The following is a 24,451-nucleotide window of genomic DNA, read 5'->3' on the forward strand; positions in this document are numbered from 1 at the left end:
ACCACACTCAGAGCAATGTACAGATAATTATCATTTTATGAAACTTTTTGTTCAGTTATACATACCTGTACACTAGGCTGCAAATTAACATATATTTCTTCCTGTGGGAAACTGTCAACAAGTTTGAAAGCCACTGCTCTGCCTTCATCTCACCACACTCCAACACCCATGCTCTTATTCTTTCAGTTCCTTGGACATGTTCCTCTTGACCTCTAAGTTGTGGCACGTGCTGCTGCCTCTGCCTGAGAATCCCTTTCCAAATCCCCCAATTCCAAACATACACACTTCGCTATCTTCCAAGTTTCACGTTAAGAGTTATTTCCTCTGGAAAATCTACAATCTTCCTAGTCTGAGTTAGATGATAATCCACATTCTCCTTTTAATATTTTAACATTGTAAACTATCCCTGTAACAGCCCTAACACCACAATTTCTTTAAGGTAGGGCCTACACCCTATTAATACAGTGCTTAAGATAGTGTCTCAAACATATCAATCATTAATTTAAAAAAATGAAAATTGAAAGAAAAAGAGCACATTGTTAGAATGTGGTAACTTTGTAAACATAGGGATTACCTAAAAATTAAAAGTTAGGAAAATTGGGAAGCAATCATATATGGCTGAAGGTGGTCAAAAAAAAAAAAAAAAAGGTAGGATGAGCCAATCATTGAAAAATGGTCATATTGAGATAGAGAAGACGGAGATGCATTTTAAATTTTTTTTTTTAACGTTTATTTATTTTTGAGACAGACAGAGACAGAGCATGAACGGGGAAGGGGCAGAGAGAGAGGGAGACACAGAATTGGAAGCAGGCTCCAGGCTCTGAGCCATCAGCTCAGAGCCCGACGCGGGGCTCGAACTCACGGACCGCGAGATCGTGACCTGGCTGAAGTCGGACGCTTAACCGACTGAGCCACCCAGGCGCCCCGGAGATGCATTTTAGAGAGAATGGTAGAAGAATCGTAATACAAAGCAAAAATAGAAGTATATTTACAAAAGCTACAATCACATCAGATTGGGAACATGGGCTCAGAGAGTTAAGTACACAGAGGGAAACCTAGTAGTATATTGAAGCTATATTACCAAGATTCCTGTAAAACATGTTAGAATGCAACTGAAATATATTCAACTCAGAGAGATGTGACCTGGCTTCCAATCCCAAATTGTGAGCTAGAGAATGAGGCAATCTACTTTTTGCTTTTGAAAGTACTGTGAGTGGTTCTACAAAGGACAGACTCAGTGGAGAGCAGGAGTGGGAGCCAAAAGACTAGTTAGGAGGCCAAGAACACTGAACAAAATAGTGGCTTGATCTATGGTAACTGCTGTGGAGACAAGTCGTTGGATTTGGGATATATTATAAAAAGAGCAGGCAGATTTGCTGAAATGAAAGAGAAATATTAAAGATAAATCCTGTTTGGGAGTTGCAAGTGAATAAATGGTAGTAACATTTACTAAAATGAAGGTTTGGGAAGGGGTAGAAATCCAGAATTCCATTCAGAATGATCCATAACACAACTAGCTTCAGGTGGAAATAATGAGCAATTTTTCCTGATTAAATTTTTCATCTGTTCGCATATTTTCCCAACCAATATCACATTTCCCAGTATCATGTTTCTTTAGATCCCCAGGGCAACAGCCATAATGTGAGCTAAATAAAACTTGATAAAGAGTAACTTTTATAGTTACTGTGCACATCCTTTTATAGCAATCAGCCAATTATCCTTGCAATGTCAAGATGACTTAGATGTGCTCCCCTTCCTCAAAAAAAAAAAGTCTTCTCAATGAACAAGTTAATTTTGGGCTGACAAACATGTACGTATATATATTTTTTAAAGAGAGGGTGATAAGGTGTGAAGATAAATGGATAGTGCCAAAAAATCATTTTGATGAAAATGACACGGATAAAAGAAAAATAAAGAAATGGAATAATTTAAAAGCAGAAGCCTAAATGAGAACTTAATTACATACATTCAGTACCTAACATGAAAGGTGCTTTTAATGAAGTTACTAAAAAGTTGTTCTCAGGCTTATAGTAAGAAAGCTTCTGTTTAATTAAAAAAACAAACAAACAAACAAACAACTAAACTAAAATAAGCCACTCAGCGAACTTTAATGCTTTCCTTACTACAGATCTTCAAGATACAAACCAAATGGGCCGGGCAATCACCAACGCTAAGAGACTAAATAATCTCTTGAAACGTCTCCTATTTCTAGGATCCCACGTTTCCTTCTCAAAGAGGAGCTGCTACTCATCAGAAACCTCCCCAGCCCAACATAAAAACAAAAAACCTGGGTTTGTGGCTATTTTTTAATGCTAAATATGAAAGCTAGGCTATTCTTCTGAGCGATCTACATTCAAAATAGTACTTGACAGCTTTTATTCCGCGCAAACTTGTATGTATCAAGAAGGCCGCTATTTTCGAACTCTTTGGGCAAAGAACTTAAATAAAAGTGACCAAAATTTTTCTAAGGGAAAGGGCGGCCAGAGATACTAACACAGTGATACCCCAATGAAGTTAACTTCCGATAGGACGTGAACTTAACATTTGTTTTGTTCACAGTTCTCACGTCCTTAAAGCAAAATATACATCCAGCCTGCACAAATCCTAACTGCTCCAGGTCAGATGAGCATGGCTAATGTTAAACTACATAATATCCGCTACCGGAAGTTGTAGCATAATACCTTTGCACACTTGATTTTCATTTCACACAGCACATGCATGAGTCAAGGAACAAAAAACGAAAAGGTTAGGGGCGGCGGAAGGGAAAAAACCTGTCCTGCCTCATCCCTCTCCACTATCGAGTTTCAGATTTACCTCCTGCCTCTCCGCTTCCTTGTTCTTCTGACCCTGTTTCTTCGCATACCACAAGCCAATCTCGCGGCCTTTCAGGTGCCCGGGATGTCGGCCTCGGCCGCCTCGACCACCTCCTCCTCCGCCGCCGCCGCCGCCGCCGCCTCCAGAGCCTCGGTTCCCTCCATGGCCCCCTCCATGGCCCCCTCCATAGCTTCCCCCATAGCCCCCGCCGGAGCTGCGGGGCCCGCCATCGCGGCCCCAGCTCTGATGGTAGTCATAGCTCATTGTCCTAGCAGACTACAACTCGTGAGAACCTGCAACCGCTAGAAATGGCGTCCGGGCCCGGAAGCTAGTGCACGTCCACTTCCGTTTTGCTTCCGGCGCCCAGCGCGAGAGGGAGGGCTATTGGAGCGTCACAAGTAGCTGTTTCCGGTGACGTCAGGGAGGACGACATCTGTTATCAGGAAGTTGGCTCAGATGAAGTCTTCTTTGGTGTGCCCGCAGTTCTCTATTTTTGTACCTCTGGAGGGAGAGGGAGCAAAAGGCTCGCGGGTTTCCTTACCTACACCAAACATGTGAGGAAATAGGTTTTACTTTTTACTTTCTTATTAACCATGATTAAATCCGGAATTTGCGTCCAATTAGGCCGTGGATAGTAAACATCTGTTGACACAGTAAAAGAACCTGTGGATCGATGCGTTTTCTCCTAAAAGTCTTGAAAGAAATGAAATGAGTTCATATTTTTGGTTTTTTTGGTAGCTACATCTTGAAAACAGCCTGACACCAGTTTGAAATACATAAAGATAAAACTGCCCCTGCCTTTCTTAAAGGATTGTCATTATTTACTGCCTTTATCCAATAGGGTGCAGGGGACACTAGGTTCACTAGGGGACATCCAGTTCATTTACATATTTTCACTGATTTAAAGGTGCTAGGGATACTCACTGAACACGACAAGTGTGGCACCATCTTTCATTTGCTTACCGTCTTGAGAAGATAAAGGCAAAAGAAATGGTTGTGCAGTGAGGTAAGAAAGGAAAATGCTGTATGCTTTGAAGGGGTCCAGAATACACCTCTGTGGCATAAAAATTACTTTGAGCAGAGGCATTCAATTCCTGAAATCTTGGAACTTCCTAAAAGCAGAGCCTCCCAGAAGGATTCAGAAGAACTCAATTGTCATAAACCCCTTCCCCTGGGAGAGGAACTGATAAGATGGACTTATCACTGAAGACTAGAAGTCAGCATTCCAATGTTAAGCAGGCTAAGCAGGCATTGCCACAAAACTGTTATATATCCCATCTATTTCGTAAGAGCCCATTTTTCCTTCCTAGAAGTATTTTCCCATGAGTGCCTTTCTCCTCCTCCTCTTCTCCTATTAAGATGGTGTATATGCCATCTGTTCTACCCATCTGTTGAAACACATTTTTGTATGAAGTCCCATGGGTATGTGATTAAATTTGTCTCTTTCCTTGTTAATCTGTCTTTTGTCATTTTAATTTGCAGGCCTCTAAGAAGTAAACCAAAGAGAGTAAAGGAAAAGATTTTTCTTCCCAACAGCCATAGATGTTACTGCAAAATAACTTAATTTTGGAGTCAGGTAAGTCCTTTTTAAAGCACTAGAGGTTAAGCAGTGACTTTTGAGATAAACAGACTTTAGCCAGACTAATGAGGAAGGGGAGAGATTATTCCAGGTGGAGGAAACAATGTGTATGAGGGGAAATGATAAAATATTGGAGACTGAGAAAACTCTACACTGAAATTTAAAGACTGTTGGAGAAGACCAAAGAGGTAGAAAGGAGCATAAGCATGGAGGAACTTATATACCACATAGAGAACAACAGTAAACTTTAAGTAGGAGACTGATTATTTTTGGCTGTTTTGAATAGAAAGAAATGGAGGAGGCAAAAGTGGATATACAGAGGCTAGTTAACAGGCTGTGGTTTAGTGGAGGCAAGATGGAACATAGGAAGGACTGGGATCAAGAGTTATTTGGAGATAAATATGTCAGATTTGATGATTCACTTGATATGGATAATTAGAGGAAGTGGTCAGATAACCCTTGAGTTTACGATTTGAATGACTACCAAATAAGAAGGTACCATATCTTGAGATGAAGAACACTAGATGAGGAGGATTTTTTTTGGACTTGAGGGAGGGTTGAGTTAATGTGTCTAAATAATACATGTGGAGTTTGAGGAGCCTATGAAACATCCAAATACAGATGTCTAGAAAGTGGTTGACTACATGAGTTAAAAGCACAGAGAGAGCAGACGGAGACACATTTTGGTAGTCCTTGGCAAATATGATTTAAACTATTGAATAGTTTCAATAAATGTATTGAAATTCATTGGGCATACCTATATGACAAGTATGTGAATTGTTCAGTAGGTAAGATTGAGTAGGCATATTGGGGATGGTCGCGGCAAAATTTGAAGGAGATAGTGTGGGTTGTTAGGTGAGAAAGTGTTATGAATTGAATGTGTCTCCTCAAAATTTATATGTTGAAGCTCTAACCCCCAGTGTAGCTGTATTTGGAGATGGTGCCTCTAAGGAAAGAAATTAAATGAGTTCATGGAATTGGGGCTCTAATCTGTTGGGATTAGTGTCCTTATAAGAAAAGATACCAGAGAGCTTATCCTTTCTTTCCTCAGAAGAAAGGCATGTGTGGACAAAGAGGCTATGTAGAAGCCAGGAAGGGTGCTCTCACCAGAGAACAAATCTGCTGGCACCTTGATCTTGGGCTTCCCAGCTTCCAGAACTGTGAGAAATAAATTTCTGTTGTTTAAGCCAGAATAATACCATAAATAAGTGGTACTTAATTATTTAAACATGGTATTTACTTATTAAACCAATAAAGTGGGTTTTTTTTAAGTTTTTATTTATTTATTTTAAGAGTGAGAGAGAGAGAGAGCATGCATGGGGGGTGGGGGGGGGTGCGTGTCATGGAGAGAGAGGGAGAGAAAGAGAATCCCAAGCAGGCTCTGCACTGTCAGCACAGAGCCCCATGCACAGCTCGAACTCATGAGCTGTGAGATCACAACCTGAGCTGAAGCCAAGAGTTAGAGGCTTAACTGACTGAGCTTCCCAGATGCCCCTAAAGTGGTTTAATACCACTGAAACCTGGGGTATTTGTTAAGGCAGCCTGAACAGAGAATAAGTGGAAAAGAGAACTAATGTTTATTTGTTGCTTAGCATTTGCTGGGTATTGGGCCAGGCAATTCACATTTATGGTCTGCAGAATGTGACCCTCATAGATGTGCACATCCTAATCCCTAAAACCTGTGAATATGTTAAACTACATGGCCAAGGGAAATTAAGGTTGCTAATCAGCTGACCTTAAAATGGGGACATTATCCTAGGTTATCTGGATGAGCTCTGTGTAATGGAATGTAGGCAGCATCTAGAGCTGGAAAAGGAAATGGATTCTCCCTTAGAGCCTCCAGAAAGGAATACACCTTGCCAAACCCTAAATTTTAGCCTAGTGAGGATCTTATCAAAAGTCTGTGCCACAGAATTGTGCAGTAGTAAATTTGTGTTAAGACTCCAACTTTGTGGCAATTTGTTATGGCAGCAATAGAAAAGTAATATGATATTCCATATTTCATACAATCCTTATGAAAACCCCAGAGAGAGAGGTAGTGTGATCTCTATTTCCTGATAAATTCTATTATTTTCCTTCACCTCATGTTTGTTGATCCTAAGCAGAATCTTAGTTATAAATTTAAAATTACCGTGTTTTCCTGACTTCTTCAGCATGAAATAGTATGGTATTGCTTTAGGCTATTGCTTTAGACATACACTTTAGAACAAATGGGAAGAAAAGTATCAGTTGGTACTTTTTTTTTCCTGCTTTGGTTGGAACCAATAAGAATTCTTAGGTTACCTAATGCCAGAAAACAAAAGGAATGACTGACTCATTATAACTGCCATTGTTACTCTTGCTGATGCTCTGCTTTGTGCTGTGCTCTGGGAATGCTGAAAGATGTCTTTCTTAAATGTAATCTCCACTAATCATGGGCTGGCCACAGAATGCAAAACTATTGCATTCACACCCATGGCGTTTGGTATCTAACTCCCACAGTCATGGACCTCCCAGTCCAGTGACTCCCAAGATGGCAGCTAGGGTGAGCCACACAAGACCACACCATTATGGGAAACTACCAGTTTTCCCAATCTCAGGAAATCTCTCATTCTCCATTTTCTTTACCCCAACCCTGTGAAACAACTCTAGCATAATTTTTCATGGGTCTAATATTCTTGAGGGACTGGATGGGAATTTTGTTTAGTGTTCCCCTTGGAAAATGGAATCCTTCATGGACTCTGACCTCTTCTTGGTGGTGGGGAGAGGGGACATGCTGATAAGAGTAGTCTTAGATTTGTAAAGATCTGACTGTTTCGGGGTGGAGGTAGGGAGACATGGAGAAAATGTTTCCTTCTTATATCAGGAAAAATACTGGAAAATTATCAAACAACTCAATAGAACATCTTGTCACATAAAATTTGGGGGCTCAAATTGGTAGACATTACCTATTTCCTTTTTAATTAGTATAGGTTAACTATGTTTTGGGGGAAAAACACCTAGATTAGATATAACTTGCTTCACAACTATAGTGTGATTGGATAACTTATTGTCCAATTCTGTGAGAGTTAAAGAGGACACTATTAATTGTTATGCCAGGAAAACAATTGTAAATTGGGACTATCCCATGCAAACCAGATGTTTTGTCATTGTAACTATGAATTACTGCCATTGTCTGCTAATTCTATCTGCTTCTCATAAAAAGAAAGAAAAAATGGATTTTAGTATTCATGTTAAACATCTTCTTGAATGTTTTGCATAACATATTTTCCCTTGAAAACTACATAATCTAAATCAATTAGTGGATTTTTCACTGCCCAATGTAAGCAGACAATCTGGGAATTTAGGGAAAAATGTTTTGAATGAGTACTAAGAAAACAAATTTTAATACTTTTTTTCTCTATAAAAAATAATAGAAATACAAACTCTTAAACTTAAGCAAGTAGCTATGTATCTTCACTACTGTAACCAGCTGACCATGGATTTATCCAAACCCTAATATTTTTTGACCTTCACATTTTAAAGCTTCTGGGGATTGCATTTCTGCTAAGTGGTGGAGACTAAAATTTGCTCCTGAGGTATTTTTTTTTCTTTTTTTCTGGAAAAATTACTCAGTGAGACTATGCTTATGTAAAGGTACAGATTGTCCTCTGTAATAAACTGTTTCAAAATAATGTGACTCCAGGAACCTAAATCATTCTATGTAATATTGCAGAAGATTGTCATTGTGGTCATTTTGTATTTGGGTTTTGATTGCCCAGTGCCAGCAAGTTCCTGCTCATTCTCAAGAAGAACATGTGATTTTGTATTTGTGTATGTGTTCTTTGTGGATTTGGAAGTTGAAATCCCAAGACTGTAGGAAAGACATACAAATATGATCTTTTTTTTTTTTTTGTATCTTGAGTTGGAGAAGAAATCACATGCACAAATTGATCTATGTTTGTAGCAGTATAGTCTGTTCTAGAATCAAGACCAGATAACTCAAACCCTGGAAGATGTGCCATTCTTGGATTGTGGTATGCATCTGCATCTTGTGACACCAGGGATGGGGCACTATTTACATTCTAATAGAGTGTGGTGTATTAGTGGTGTTAGTGCTTAGTGGGGTCATAGCATGTGTCAGAGACTGAATAGCTAGCTGTTTGCCAAATTTAGGTTTCTTCTTCCTCTGCACAGATAGGTCTATTTCTTAACCTCCTTTGATGTTAGGAATGTCTGTATACCCAGAGGTCTCCAGCGTAGCAGAAGCAGCAGTGATTGAGGTGCTGTTTTTCCAGGCCATCCCTGGAACAGTCCTTGCTGGATCCTCTCTGCCCTTTGCCCTTATGCCAGCTTAATATGGATGAGGATAATGATAATAAAAATGAAAGAGTGGAACTACAAGATGGAAAGAACCTAGACCCCTGAACCATACCTTAGAAGAGAAAGTCTCAACTACTTTTAACTGCTTTTAAAAGCTTTTAACTGCTGCTGCTTTTCTTCAACTCTTTCAAGTCTCTCTTTTTTTTAATGTTTATCCATTTTTGAGAGAGAGAGCATGAGTTGGGGAGCAGCAGAGAGAGAGGGGGACAGAAGTTCCGAAACACGCTCCATGCTGACAGCAGTGAACCTGATGCGGGGTTCGAACTCACGAGCCGTGAGATCATGACCTGAGCTGAAGTTGGATGGTGAACTGACTGAGCCTCCTAGGCACCCCTGTCTTCCAGATCTTGTGCAAATTCCTCTTTCTAGCAGACACTAAATCTGAAACTTGCCAGCAAAAGAGACTGGAAAATGTAGTTTTCAGGCTTCTAGCCTCTGTGATATGTGGAGGACATTAGAAACATTGGGATATTCCAAGGTATTAACAGAAAATAGATGCCAGAGGTAATTTTTTACCTCAAATTACAGGCTCCATAGAAAAACATTTAAGAAATGTAAGTGGGGAATCTGGGTGGCTCAGTCAGTTGGGCGTCCAACTCTTGATTTTGGCTCAGGTCATGATCCTAGGGTCATGGTATCGAGCCCTGCATCAGCTCAGCATGGAGCCTGCTTGGGATTCTCTCTGCTCCCTCTGCCCCTCTCCCCATCTCACATGCGCACTCTTTCTCTAAAATAAATAAATGAAAAAAACTTTTTTTAAAGAAATGTGTAACTTAGGTAGTTACCAAGGAAATCCTTCCTATTTATTGAATCAGAATACAATACCATCACCATCTCTATTGCTACCACCCTAATTCTAGCAAATATCATCTCTAACCCAGACTATTAAAATAACCTCCTGTTTGTTCTGTAATCGTATTTGTACTTGTATCGCCTTTTCCCCTTGACAACAACCGACAGTGGTCATTTGTGATTTTGTAATCAAATGTGTCATTTCTTTGCTCAGAACCCTCCGATCACTTCCCACCTCATTTAGAAAAAGATTCAAAGTCCATACCTGGTCTGCAAGGCATTAATGGTCTGCCTCTCTGTGCTTTTATTTGTCTTTATTTCCAACTACTTTTTCTCTCACTCTTCTGCATTAACATTGACCTCCTGGATGGTTTCATCAAATACCAAAGGCATACTCCTACTTCTGGAAACTTGATGCTCCCTTGGATAGAACTATGATTTCCCTAGATACACAGCATGTTTCATCACTTTATTTAACTCTCTCATGAAATAGTATGTTATCAGTGAAGTGTTTCCTAACTAAAGTATTTGAAAAAACACTCCTTCCATCACTGTCCCTTTATTTTCATTTTTTTCTCATCATTTTTACCTCTGGTACCTACTTTCTATCAATACATTTAGCATTACCTGATATCTATATCTATCTATCTATCTATGGATCTATCTATCTATCTATCTATCAATCTATCTTGTTTGTCTGGGTGCCTTGGAGCAGCCAAATAGTAACAGTGTGATTTAGAGTAGGGGTTTTGGGTCATTCCTTATCAGCTTGACTTCCTGAGGAGCTGGAAATTAGTCATGTGAGCTGTCAACCATGCTTTACCCTACCCCTACCATGATGGAGCCCCAGTAAAGACTCTGGATGCCAGGATTCAAATGAGCTTTCCTTGTTGGCAGTATTCCCTATATGTTATCATACGCTGATGCTGAAAGTATTGCTATCTATGACTCCATGGGGAGAGGATAACAGAAGCTTCACATTTAGACTTTTCCTGGACTTTGCTATATGTGATTCTTCTCTTGGCTGATTTTAATCTGTATCCTTTCCCTGAAATGCACTGTAACTGTGAGAATACAGCTTTCTGTGAATTCTGTGGGTTGCAGTTAATTATTGAAACTGATAGTGGTTTTGGGATACCCTAAATTTGCATTTGGAGTCAGAAGTGGGGGAAGTCTTATGTGGACTGTGTTCTCTAAATTTGCAATTGGTTCAAACTCATACAAATGTACATATGTGTGTGAGTGTGTATGTGTGTGTTGGTTTGTTCAGTCATAGTCCTAAGTACCTAGAACAATTTCTAGCATATAGCAGGCATTCTATATGCTATAATGATATAATGTTACAATAAATGAATGAAAGTAACTTAATAGAATAAATAAGAAACTAAGAGAAAATCTGTTTATGAAAACCAATACTAAAAACCACGTTGAGAAAAGCTTTGAAACACTGCATAACCAAATGGTTTTTATTACATTCTGAGTAATACTGTGATGGTTACTGTCTTCAAAATGGTTGCCTCTGTCAGTCACAACTCTTGGAACTCTTTGGGATTATATGTGGGTTTATATTAACTGGGAGTCTTAGGGATTATGTATTTACAGTTTGTAGGAGTCACCACCAGATGGTGATATTTTTATTAGATAATAAGTAGTTTTTGAATTCAGATTCATGAATTTATAGAGAAAAGAAATAAACTATATGAAATATTAAATTTATTAATAATAACAGTATAACAGAGTAAGCTATTTAAATATGGCACAAGATATCTAAAAGGGTATTTCCTATGCCAGAAATACATTTTTGCAGTCATAATCACTTAAAATTTTTTTTTAACGTTTATTTATTTTTGTGAGAGAGGGAGACACAGTGCAAGCAGGGGAGGGGCAGAGAGAGAGGGAGACACAGAATCCAAAGTAGGCTCCAGATTCTGAGCTGTCAGCACAGAACCTGACTTGGGGCTGGAGCTCAGGAGCCACGAGATCATGGCCTGGGCTGTAGTCGGATGCCCAACCAACTGAGCCACCCAGGCGCCCCATGCAATCATAATTGTTTTAAAGAGTAGGTAGAGTTTATACTGATATAGTTTAACCTTACTCTTTCTTTCTTTCTTTTTTTTACAGTATAATTTATAGCCAAGTTGGCTAACATACAGTGTGTACAGTGTGCTCTTGGTTTGGGAGGAGATATTCCTGCGTAGGCACAGCCCCTGTTGATTTTTCTTGTGGCTTCAACTATAATTGGATTGGAGTTTGAAGTATTACAGAATAGTATAATGATGCTGATTAGCCTCTCAAACTAAGGTTTTGGGCTAAATAATCGAACTAAAGTGTCAATACAGCACAACTTTTACATGTGTACAGTTAATTCAGCAGCTAAGGGCAATTAAATGGGAATATTGTAGGTTTTTTGTTTTTTGTTTTTTTTGTTGTTTGTGTTGTTTTGTTTTGCCAGTTCTCCTAGCATAGGCCCAAGTCCAGTGAAAAGAAAATAGAACACAGGAGGAAAGCACAGTATTACTGTTTTCCAATCCAGTTCTGGTGCTCTTTAAATATTGATTTCCATTGTCTTCTCCTATGCATTAAAGAACTGTGCCAGCTAGAAAGGATTTATTTGTATTTAAATCTTTATTATTTTTTTTAAGTTTTATTGTGGTTCTGTTTCTAATTTCCTTTCTGACAGAAATTGTACGCAAAAGCAACAAAATCATCTTTCTTTTTCATAAAATTATACACCTAAATTTAATATATCAAAACTTACCTTTTACAAAGCATTATTAGAATATTCAGTTCAACTTTACTTTTATAACAGGCATCTAATGCCATAAATTTATAATATTTGATTGATCTGGCCATTTGTCATGATGGTAAAATAGCCCTCAATTTTAGGGTTATAAAAAGGCTCTTAAAATAAAATATATTTATATAAATAAATAAATAAATAAATAAATAAAATATATTTGTAATGATAATATATTTGAATTTGAATTTATGTGTTATACATTATTTGAGGCTTGTTTTACAAACATTACTAGTTGCATTACATTTGGTTCCCAAATTCAGAAGATGAGATACTGAGAGATTACATGAGAGGTAAAGTCCACTAAGAGAATTATTTTGAAAATGACTTCTTGATGGCCAAAAAAAAAAAAGTCTTCTGGAGATGAAATGTCTGAAAGTCCATTTCAAATAATTTAGAATTCTGATTCAATATAAAATAGAAACCAAAATAAATCATTAAAAGAATAATTCACTCAGTCTGTAGTAAATAAGATATGTAAGATGTGTTGCACAGTTAAATACCATGTAGAATGTCAACTCAATAACTTTGGAAAATAAACACTGAAGTAATACATTTAATGTATGTTTGAAGAAAGATCAGAATAAACCATTTTTAAGAAACAAATTAGTCTATAGTTTTTGAGATATACATTACTAATAATTGGACAAGGTGATTCCTACATTTTTGCAATGTAACACATTTTAAAATTAATCTTGAAATGTGTATCTTACACTCATTTAATAATATATATTGAATTTTCTTGAGATACAGATCTTTGAGAAAAAAACCAAAAAGTACCTAAACTTAGGACAATATTTGTACTAAAATTTTCTATACTTTAAGAATAGCTAAGAAAGTTTGCCAAATCTGCAGCTTTAGAAACATACAGTTTTACTTTTTACTTAGTGGATTTTCCTCTGCTTTACCTGGAAATTTGTTAATCTAGTTGAGCATCCCTCACCGAACTTAATCTGGCAGTGTTTTTCCCCAATTTCCATTAAAGTAAAACAATTCTAGAAATGATGATGTGTACATATACAACCTTTTCCAATAATATTTTAGTTATGGACTACTAATTCCGCTTATAACACACAACATTTTGTTTCAAGGGCAGTCTTGACATAGTAAAAAGATGAAAGGAAAATACATTTTAGAAAGGAAGAAAAACATTTAGTAAGCAATTCATATTTTATGGAAATGAAGGAAACAACTATTTACAGATTATGGACATGCATGTTTCAAAGATGGAAGCTAGCTAGTTTGCCATTTTACATGAGAATATATTTTCTAGACATCAGTGTAAAGCTAAAGCAGTTAACTGTAATGAGCTTCTTTTGCTAGGCACATGTAGGCAAGTCTCTTCAAATACAACTCAGAATTTTGCTACATTTCTTCCATTCCCAAAATATCTTTTTATCCTTTGCAGTAAAGTCTAGTATTACGTGTTGAAACATGAGAATGGGAATAATATATTTATTGAATTTATACAACTTTCTGTTTACTCTGAAGATGACAAATAGGCAAAAACGTTAGTATATGAGGCTGATATTTGATCTAGAAAACAGCCTAGGAATCAGATAAGAAACAAACCTTTAAATACCACAGTGTGTGATCTACAGGTAATACATCAAAAGCACTTAAGTGTTTACACTAGTTCTAGCTGCTCCTCCTAAAAACAATTAACTACTAAATCTGTAATGCTTATGTAAACCAACAGGTTATAAAGGAAATCAAATAGCCTCAGAACAAAAGTGTTAAGTAGTTTGAACTTGCAGATTCGTTCTTGCCTTTATTAGACCAAATGATCACAAGTTACCCTTGCCTTCTTCCTCTCTTTTTCTGTAAGCTTTATTTAACAACTGGATTTCCTCCTGGTAGCCTTCCTTCTCTTGATGCTGCCTTTTACTGTTCTGCCTGTGTGCTTCAACAGTGTCCGGAATGGAGATGTTGATATCACCATCAGGATTACTTGTAGGTAAAAAGAGAGAGTATGAGGCTGTTTCCCCTAAATCACAAGAAACGAATCTGTTTTCTTTCCTCGAGTAGCGTAGGGATGGAGATCTGACCTGTGTAGAGGACTGGCTGATGTTGCTAATGATTGACACGGTATCCAAGGCTTCTTCGTTATCACAAATTTCAAGAACTTCCAAGTGTATTTTCACACTGGTGTCCGCAAATGTGGAGGGAGAATCTTCTGAGTTTGGTTCATGGCCAACACTTTTGGATCGATAGACTTCTATTTTCTTAGAGGCTGGGGTTATCTTTTGTCCTTCAGCACTTACCTCATAGGTAGAAAGAGATAGGGTTTTCCCTGTAGGTGCTTGGAGAGACACAGTCCCCTGGAATGCACACAAGGGAATGGCAAGGGCACCACCAGAACGCTGGGAACAAAAACAAAATTGTTACTATTGAAACCTAGTTTCTGAAATTAGGCCATTTAAAAATTTACTTTATTCATCAAAATGGTAAAGTTTTTTATTTTTTCTGTTTCAGACCCATTTCCCTAGAAACCTTTATAGATATGGGATTTAAATTCTGCTATTAAACCACTATAGTTTAGTTTCTCCTAGGTCAAATATAACACCTAAATGAGGACAGCCAGGAACCTTTCTTTGAAGGTAAAGAACATAATTCCACAGTTTATAAGGCAAAATTTGTGTTTTGATGGGGGCAGTGGTAGGTGTTTCCAAAAGCAGAATTTGGGCATAAAATTGAATGCAAATTTACAATCTGGAATTGCTTTTGTATTTTTTGTTACATTAAAAAGTTTGCATAGGTTGAAAGAAATGTAGACTGTAATATTCAAAATGTACTTTTTGTTTTTCCTGTTTAGTATGTCAGAGAGAATGATAATTGTGAAACTATGATTCAGAGGTAGTATAAAGTATATTTCAGCTGTTAGTTTTGAGTACACAGAAGAGGAACCAAATGTCTCCAGAACTGTGCTACCCTGTGCTCACTTTTCCATAGAGAAATCACAGTCATTAAAGTATGTCCAATAATAGAGAACTCCCCCACATCTCAGCAAAAACTTTCCTGCAAGTTAGAACCTTTTATATTATATTTAAAACTTTGTATGTTAAGATTTTTTAAAATTTGTGCTCACCACTGAAAAGTGCTTAAGAAATGAAAAAAAAAGACTAAATCTTAAAATAGTCTGTATTTTATATTATTGATTCATGCCTTCATGCTTCCAATTGACTTGTTTTCTTTTTTGATTACATGTTAATCTCAGAAGAAGGTAGTAATATGCCAAACTTCTAAAGCAATTGTTCTCAAATCTAGGTCCCCAGACCAGTGTCAATATTACCTGATAACTTGTAAGAAATGCAAATTTTTGAGCCCTACCTCAGATCTATGAAATTAACCAGCCTTTTAGGTGATTCTGTTGCATGGTAAGGTTTGAGATCCCTAACTAAAGAAATGTCAGAGTCCAGAAAAAAAGGGGGAAGGAAGATGGTTAACAGACACTTTTATACTTGTGCTGACCACCTAAAAAGCCTAGAGTTACTAACTGGATTGGCTTAAATGTGTCTTTACTGGGGAATTGGCGTGAAGGCTCATGGTATTTTGCCAATTTAGGATGATCAACTTTCCTATTTGCCTGCAACTATGCCAGTTTTAGCACTGAAATTCTTGCATTTTAGGAACCCTCTCAGTTCCAGGAAAACCAGAATAGTTGGTCATCCTGTTTGCTATAGGCATTTTATATCCAGACCTAAGTGTGGCTGGAGGAAGCCCAGGATTAAAATTTGCATTCTTTTCTAAGAGAAATTGTTAAGGGAGAATGTATCATGAGCTTCATTCAGGTGCCTTCATGCCCAATTCTTTGAATTTAGGGACAATGAAAAATATAGCCTAGGGTATGTGAGACATGTTACCAGTCTTTTCTAGTTACTCCCTGTGGAGAAGTCTTGAATTCTCTTTATTTTTTAAGGGTCCTGGGAACCTAACTTTAGGGCCTTGTACCCTAAAGGGCTGAAAACTTTGCACACTCACACTATAAAGTGCAGTTTACCCTTCTGCTGAGGCAAAGAACTTCAACTTCACATGTGTGGCTGAAGCAGGAGAAACAGAGGGACAATACTTAGGTTCATTACTGTACCAAAGGATTATTTGAATGATAGCAACTTTTGGCAAAGGGGAAATGGCCTTAATTTATTTTTTGTTCATCCATTCATTAAATTGACATTTGCTGAGTACCTATTTTAGTAATCTTCTGATCACAGTTTCACTTTTCATAATTTTAGTTACCTACAGTAAACTGCAGTCTGAAAGCAGATGATCCTCCTTCTACAAGATGGTCAGAAGGTCAGGTGTAGCCTAACACTGTGTCACAATGCTTATGTCATTCACCTCACTTTATCTTATCATGTAGGCATTTTATCATCTCACATCATTACAAGAAGGGAATGAATAAAGTGCAATAGGATATTGAGAGAGACAGAACACATTCACATAACTTTTATTTCAATACATTGGTGTAATAGTTCCATTTTATTTTTCATTATTTCTATTCACCTCTTACTTTGCCTAATTTGTAAATTAAACATCATCATACGTATGTTTGTGTAGAAAAAAAGCATAGTATGCACTGGTTTGGTACTAACCATGGTTTCAGGTATCCACTAGAGGTCTTAGAATATATTCCCCATGGATAAGGGGGGACACTGCAGATTCTGAACTTGCATTGGGTATACAGATATACTGTCTCTTCATTCAGAGACCTGACAGATAGAATTGGGTGACAACGGCATGTAAGGAAGAAAATAAAATTTTAGTTCCAACTGTATAAGTAGAGATAGGAACTGAGCTCTGTGGTGTCCAAGGAATGACCACTTTTGGTACAGAGATTTCATACAGGGGTGGCATTTGAAATTGATCTTAAGAATTAAGAAAACATTTACAGGTTTAAAAGTTTTGCATTCTGAGTGGTAAGTCATGAGTGGAAGGACCAACCTAAAAACTTACTATTCTGAGAAAAAATTTTATCAAAGACAAAAACTTCTATTGTTTTTAAATAAAAATTGACCAAAATATGATTTAACCAGAAAATTTGACTGTCATTTCATGTTATAAATACAACCTTCTTCATCCTGAGAGCTAGTCAATATGGAAGGGGGACTTCCTTACAGTACACTCTATTGCAAGAATAAAAAACAGCTCCATCTCAGTACTTAAAAAATTCTTTTCCTTTGATATGGCACACCGAATAAACAAAGTCCTATGGAGTATACCAGTTTCAAAAAGAAAAATGGGATGAGAAAAATGAGTTATCAGACAGGGCTCAGCAGTATTGGCATACCTACCTTAAAAGAACCTTCACTAGAGCATCAATAAGCATAGCCATGTCTTAATTGTACCAACTTGCATCACTGGTGAGCAGTTAATATAAAAGTAAATGTGATAAAGAAATTTTTTTGCATCTGATTTTACACAAATGCTAACTTCACTTCAAATGAACAAGTAAGGCTTACTGAGTTATCAAATGACATCTCATTAAAATTGACATTTGGGAATTGCATAGTGCCAGAGTTCAGCTAAAGAATGAAGTCTGAGTATTCTGAAATAGCACAGAAAGCCTTGAGTTATCAAAATTACACTCTGAAACTTTCTTATTCTAAGTGATAGTCTCCATTTGAGAGTCACAGAAGTAAATACACAGAGATAGATTATATATAAGTAGATTTACCTGTGCATCTTTACACTTAAAATATTTTTTAAAATGTTTGTTTATTTTTGAAAGGCAGGGAGCAGAGAAAGCAGGGACACAGAATCTGAAACAGGCTCCAGGCTCTGAGCTGTCAGCACAGAGCCCAATGCAGGGCTTGAACTCACGAACCATGAGATCATGACCGGAGCTGAAATCAGATGCTTAACCAACTGAGCCACCCAGGTGCCCCATACATCTTTACATTTTTAATTCAAAATTGACATGTTAATTTCAGCAAAACGGTACTGTCACTTTAAGCCAATTTAGTAATTTTAATTTTACTGATTATAAAAGTATTTAATGTATAAATTTGTTTTGGCTTTAAATTTGTATAAGAACTATAAGTGTAAGGAATTTTACCAAATATTGTTTGTATGTTTTTAAGCAAAATCATAAAAAGTTGATTTGACAGTACGATTAATAGAATTTTTTTCTTTGAGAGAGACTCATCTATTATTTAAGTTAGAAAAACCTTGTTCCAGGTGAGGGAAAATGGGAGCATGGATAAAGAGAGAAGTAATAAGGGCAGAGATTCAGGAAGAGATCTAACAGAATTTGAGTAAAATCAATAGAATTTCCACCTCTTTTAAAATATGGAGTGAGAACTAAATGGAGAGAAATGGGAAGCAAGAAAACAGACTAGCTGAACCACTATTATGTACTAGTACTGGGTTAGCTGGTAGGTCTATAAGAATGAAGAGGCTGTCATGTCTTAAGAGCTCATAGAATACACAAATACCTAGCTCATAAATGATTGTATTTCCATGTGACTCATGCTACAATAGACCCTGGCTGGAGAATGACAAGAATATGGAATAAGAGCACTTAACCTAGATGGAGTGAGGGAAAAGGAGACCTGGGCAGGGCTCAATTTTTATAGATGAAAAGAAATACTTGATATCAGTGCTGTCCTTTAATAGCATTGTTCTAGAGGTCCTAGAACAGTCAAGAAAAGGAAATATGAAATATAAATATTAAGAAGAAAGAGAAAATTATCATAATTTTCAGGTGAAAATATTGTCTACTTAGAAATTCATAGGAAGAAACTCTAAAAAAAAAGAACAAATATGGGAGTTTAGTAAGGTTGCTGAATTGTAGGTAAATGTTAAGACATCAATAGGAGTTACCAATCAAAAGATATGATTTAAAAAGGGCCATTCAGAATAGTAACAAAAGTATAAAAATGTGTGAAAATAATATGAAAAAACACTATAATGAAAGAAATCCTGAATAAAGAGGGGACAAAAGAAACAACAGTATTTCCACATGGGAAAACTCTATATTGTAAATATGGCAAATTTATTTTATCTTATTGATTTAATTTTTTTTTTTTTTGAGAGAGGGAGAGAGAGAATCTTAAGCAGTCTCTCAGCATGGAGCCTGATATGGGGCTTGATTTCATGAATGTGAGATCATGACCTGAGCTGTAATTAAGAGCTGGATGCGGGGCGCCTGGGTGGCGCAGTCGGTTAAGCGTCCGACTTCAGCCAGGTCACGATCTCGCGGTCCGTGAGTTCGAGCCCCGCGTCGGGCTCCGGGCTGATGGCTCGGAGCCTGGAGCCTGTTTCCGATTCTGTGTCTCCCTCTCTCTCTGCCCCTCCCCCGTTCATGCTCTGTCTCTCTCTGTCCCAAAAATAAATAAACAAAACAAAAAAAAAAAAAAAGAGCTGGATGCTTAACTGACTGAGCCATTAGGTGCCCCAGATTTAATATAATTTTAATAAAAATCTTAGTGGAATACCAATGGAATATTATTTTAGAACATAAATAAATAATAAATAAATAAATAGATTTATTTGCAAGATTTATTTGCAAGAATAAATGTGTATAACCTAGAAATTTTGGAATTTATAAACATAATATGAAGCTACATTAATTAGTACAAGTTGTTAATGGCAAGATATAATAAATTAAGCAGTCAAGAAACCAAATATAGTTTATCACAAAGATGCATTTAAAAATAAGATTCAATTGACTATCCATTGCAGAATTAAATTAGGTTCCTTTTCATGTTATATGCAAAAATAATTTGAGTCTTAATGATTCTTTTAAAATGACATGTGAAGAAGACTTTTACAAATCTGGAATGAAAAACAGAAATGACAAAGTAAAAGAGGGACAGATATGATTGCAGAAAAATTGAAAATGTCCATGTAGAAATATATGCTGAAAACAAAGGTAGAAAGCAAATGGCATCCCAGGAGAAAATATTTGCAGCATATAGGAGGTAAAGTTTAATAGTTATAATATAGAGAATTTTTCCAAATCAGTAAGATAAACACCTCAGCAGGAAAAAGGGAAAAAGGAAATGGGTAAAGCAATGGAAAGAAGAAGTACAAGTGGAAAATAAACATGTGAAAATATTCTTAGTTTCACAAATTATCAAAAAAAAGTAAATAAAAACAATGGGTCATCTTTAGCATCTCAGATTGCCCTCCACCACAAAAAAAAAAAAAAAAAAAAAAAAAGAGAGAGAGAAGATGAAGAAATGAAAAGATAAATGCCATCTTTAGGGTACTTTTTAATTGTATCTCATTATCAAATAAAAACTGCATATACTTACCAGCAATCCTATTTCTGTGAGTCAGTCCCACCACCAAATATCAACACATAGTTTTGTTTATTTCAGCACTGTTGTAAGCCCCCAAGTAGAAATAACTTAAATGTATCAGAAAGCTGTCTTGAAAGAATGAGGTAAAGCTATAAGTTCTCCCTGGGTAAAATAATTTCAATACATTTTGAGTGATAATAGCAAGTTGCAAAATAATATGTAAAGTATGACCCCATTTTCTTGTAGAAAAACACCTACCAGAAAACTACTCAGCAAATTATACATATATAGGAAAAGATATGTAGACAAGCCCACGTATATATTCTACATACAGAAAAGATCTGAAAGGCTATGTTCCAAACAATTGTTTCCTCTGAGAGTGGATGGAGAAAGGGCTTCAACTTTTATGTTTTATATGCCTGAGTTGTTTGATGATGGTGATGGTGATGGTGATGGTGATGGTGATGGTGATGGTGATGGTGATGATGATGATGATGATGACGACGACTTTGCTTATGGAAGTTTATTAGGTAATAGAGGAGGTAGAGAATGCAAAATATTACTAGAAGGGCATCCAGGATGTAGGGGTAGGGTACTGAGTATGGGTTGCCTATGATGGTAGTCAGCTCAGAGTTCAGTTTGGTAGTCAGTTTGAAGTTCACATAACATTTGGGGTTTGTGCTATATTGGAGGTTTGTTTGTGCTGCCTTTGGGGTTTACGAATCAATACTCTGGATTTGGTGTTTGTGCTATTTTTAGATTAGAAGACAAAGTGGGTGCAGGGCATTATCTCAAAATTTTGCCCTGATGGTTTGATTGATTAGAATGAGAATCCTAATTGGGTTATAGTTTATTTTCTATTCTTATTTATTTATTTATTTATTTACTTTTTAAATGTTTCTTTTTTTATTTTTTTTAACGTTTATTTATTTATTTGAGACAGATAGAGACAGAACATGAATGGGGGAGGGTCAGAGAGAGGGAGACACAGAATCTGAAACAGGCTCCAGGCTCTGCGCTGTCAGCACAGAGCCCGACGCAGGGGTCTAACTCACGGACCGCGAGATCATGACCTGAGCCGAAGTCGGACGCTCAACCGAGACGCCCCTATTCACATTTTTTAAAGAGTAGCAAATGGCACTTGTGAAAGAAAACTATTTTAAATGATCAGAAAGGAACTGGATCATCTGATCCTACACAGACAAAATAAAGTGAATATGGTCTGTAATGAATCAGAATCTCCTCACTCATTTTAGTGTAAAAATTATTATAAAATTTGAGTCCAATAAGCTGTCAATGTAAACATTTTAAATAGCTTTAACATTTAAATAATGAATCCTATGTCAGAAGAAGAAAATAGTATAGAATTTGAATCACAAAACACGAAGTCACCCACAGATTTGTAGCCATTCAGAAAGTTCAAGAATAATTTCAAAATGAGACTAAAAGTAAAAAGCATTAAATCTTAAGTGAAAATTAACATTAATTGTGAGGAGATAAAACAAAAAAAACCCTGTTATTATTGGTCTAATTTATCTTCATCTTTGTACTGGGTTGACTAGTGTGTCCCCTCCAAAATTCATATCCACCTGCACCCTGTGAATATGATGTTATTTGGAAATAGAGTCTTTGCAAACCTAATCAAACTAAAATGAGGTCATAATGTATATGGGTGGGCCCTAATCCATTGATTGGTGTCCTTTTAAGAAAGAGAAATTTTGACACAGACTCACATAGAGGGAAGATGGCCATGTGAAGAAGAAGACAGCACTTAGAGTTTTGCTATTAGAAACCAAGAAGGAATACTCCCCTAGAGCCTCAAAGGAACATGGCCTTGTTGACCCCTTGACTTTGAACTTCTGGCCTCCGGAAATATGAGACCATAGATTTCTGTTGTTTTAAACTATCTTAAGTTTAAGTAATTTGTTACAGTTGCCCTAGGAAATTAATACAGTGTTTTATGCAAATAGGTAAAAAATACATATGTAATGAAACATTTGTAAAATTCTACAACTGCCCGCTTTCTTTTGGAGACTGGAACTGCATGGCATTTTTGTCAAATCCACATAGAATGTAATCTCCTTCAGGGAAAAGAATATTTCCTCGTTGATATTTATTTTCTCTACTATCTATACCAGTGTCTGACACATGGTGGGTCCTCAAAAAATATTTGTTGAATGAATAAATGTGTGCATGAATGAATGAACCTGCAACATTGACCTTGTAGGTTTTTAGATTCCATATTTTAACTTCCTAAAGCAGAAAAAAATAAGATCATCTTTTAAAAGTATTGGTGTTTAAAATTTATTTTTTTTATATTTAACAGCCCTATATAACAAATGATGATAGTTACAAATGCATCAGAAGGTCATAGTCGAACATATTTTTTTATAAAAATAAAATAGAATATTATGGGACTGAATTATATGTGAACGTTTACTGCATGATAAAAAATAATGATAGATTCAGGGAACATAAAACTAGTCATTTCATAGTCTCTGCTTTCTTTCCATTTCAAAGTCTATGAATTAGCATATGCTGTCAGGAATAATGATAATCCATTATTGCTGTACTCCTGAGCGTAGGTGGCTGGGAGCTTTTTATTTAAAAATGAAAAGCAGTCTCTAAACCTCACAAATGCTTCAGTAGGAGAGAGCATGCCATGTAAACACATTAGCACAAATAATCTGCTGTGATAATTGATTCAGACTTACTGACCTTGGGCATATTGAAGTTTTTATTTCTTCACTATAAGCCTGGAGGTGAATTCAGGGTGAAATTACAATATGAAAGAGTTACTTCAAATTTCTCTCCTCACAAGGTGAAGTATTGTGTTGATTGTCTGAGTCACTGAACTTAAGAAAGACATAATATGTAAAATCATTTCACTTACCCGAAACCACAGAGTTCTGACTTCTCATTTTATAATTGAGAATTGACAGCAGGGGAAGCCACTTTCCCAGGGTCATGCAAGTAATAGTAGTGGGACTGGCACCAGGACTCAGGTGTTTTAATGCCTAGTTAAGCGTTCTTTCCAATGTACCATGTTGTCACTTGAAAAGAAATCTGCTTTAGGCAGAGATAGATCATGGGTTTTCTGCCCTGGAAGCTAGACTTCTATCACTAACTCATGAATAATCCCAGTGACTGACAATTTTAATGTAAATTAAAATCATATGGATGACTTTTAGATTATTTAGGTGACTTTTAGGGGTCTAAAAGTACAGATATTTGAGGGAGTAAGTCACTCAGACCATGTAAGATGGGTTGAGGGAGAAGAGGTAAAGACACTAAAACCAAAAATAGAGTGAGTGAGAACTTTGTGAGAAAAACAATAAACTAAAGTTTTAATAATTTACTTTTGGAATTTTATTTAAAACTGTTTAAATTTTATTTAAAACTTTCGTATATTCAATTTCTATAATATTCCTTGTGTCATCTTGCCACCTTCATTTAAATGTTTCGTAAACCAGAATAAGGAAGACACATGAATTACTCAAGGCAAAGAGAGTAAGGGCAAGAAAGTAAGGGCCTTCATAAAGGGCACTATGTTTCATAGTGCTAGGTATTTGAACACATTTCCCATTTAAATCCTCACAAACCTTCAATCTATAAATTTAGCTTTTTTAAAATGATTTTTATCACAACTGAGTAACAAATTTAAAATTAATATTCATCATAACAAATATTTACTGATATTGCTAAACGCAAGCCATATATGTTAGACTTCTTACTAAGCACTTGATATACATTTTCTTACTTGATTTTCGTATTAACCTTGTAAAATAGAGACACTACCATCCCAATTTTATAGGTAACATAACTGAGTCATGGGGATAAAAGTAAATGTCATAGTCAAATCCAAATCCAGGATTATCTGTC

At 36.4% G+C, this 24,451-nt stretch overlaps 2 protein-coding genes across 2 annotated transcripts in view; both read right to left on the bottom strand.

Annotated features, from left to right (window-relative positions):
- DHX36 (DEAH-box helicase 36) overlaps nt 1-3,118 on the bottom strand; it is a 51,022-nt gene extending 47,904 nt beyond the window's left edge. Inside the window, exon 1 of the mRNA XM_047098888.1 lies at nt 2,815-3,118. Coding sequence (XP_046954844.1) covers nt 2,815-3,078 — 264 coding nt within the window. The 5' untranslated portion in view covers nt 3,079-3,118. The remainder of the gene's footprint in view (nt 1-2,814) is intronic.
- A 10,992-nt stretch (nt 3,119-14,110) lies between these two features.
- Nucleotides 14,111-24,451, bottom strand: part of GPR149 (G protein-coupled receptor 149) — a 66,353-nt gene continuing 56,012 nt past the window's right edge. Inside the window, exon 4 of the mRNA XM_047099656.1 lies at nt 14,111-14,686. Within this exon, the coding sequence (XP_046955612.1) occupies nt 14,111-14,686 (576 nt within the window). The remainder of the gene's footprint in view (nt 14,687-24,451) is intronic.

This window comes from Lynx rufus, unplaced genomic scaffold (genome assembly GCF_022079265.1).
Source record: "Lynx rufus isolate CCGP_SWC_20201006 ecotype Redwood Valley unplaced genomic scaffold, mLynRuf1.p SCAF_5, whole genome shotgun sequence".
Lineage (NCBI taxonomy): Eukaryota > Metazoa > Chordata > Mammalia > Carnivora > Felidae > Lynx > Lynx rufus.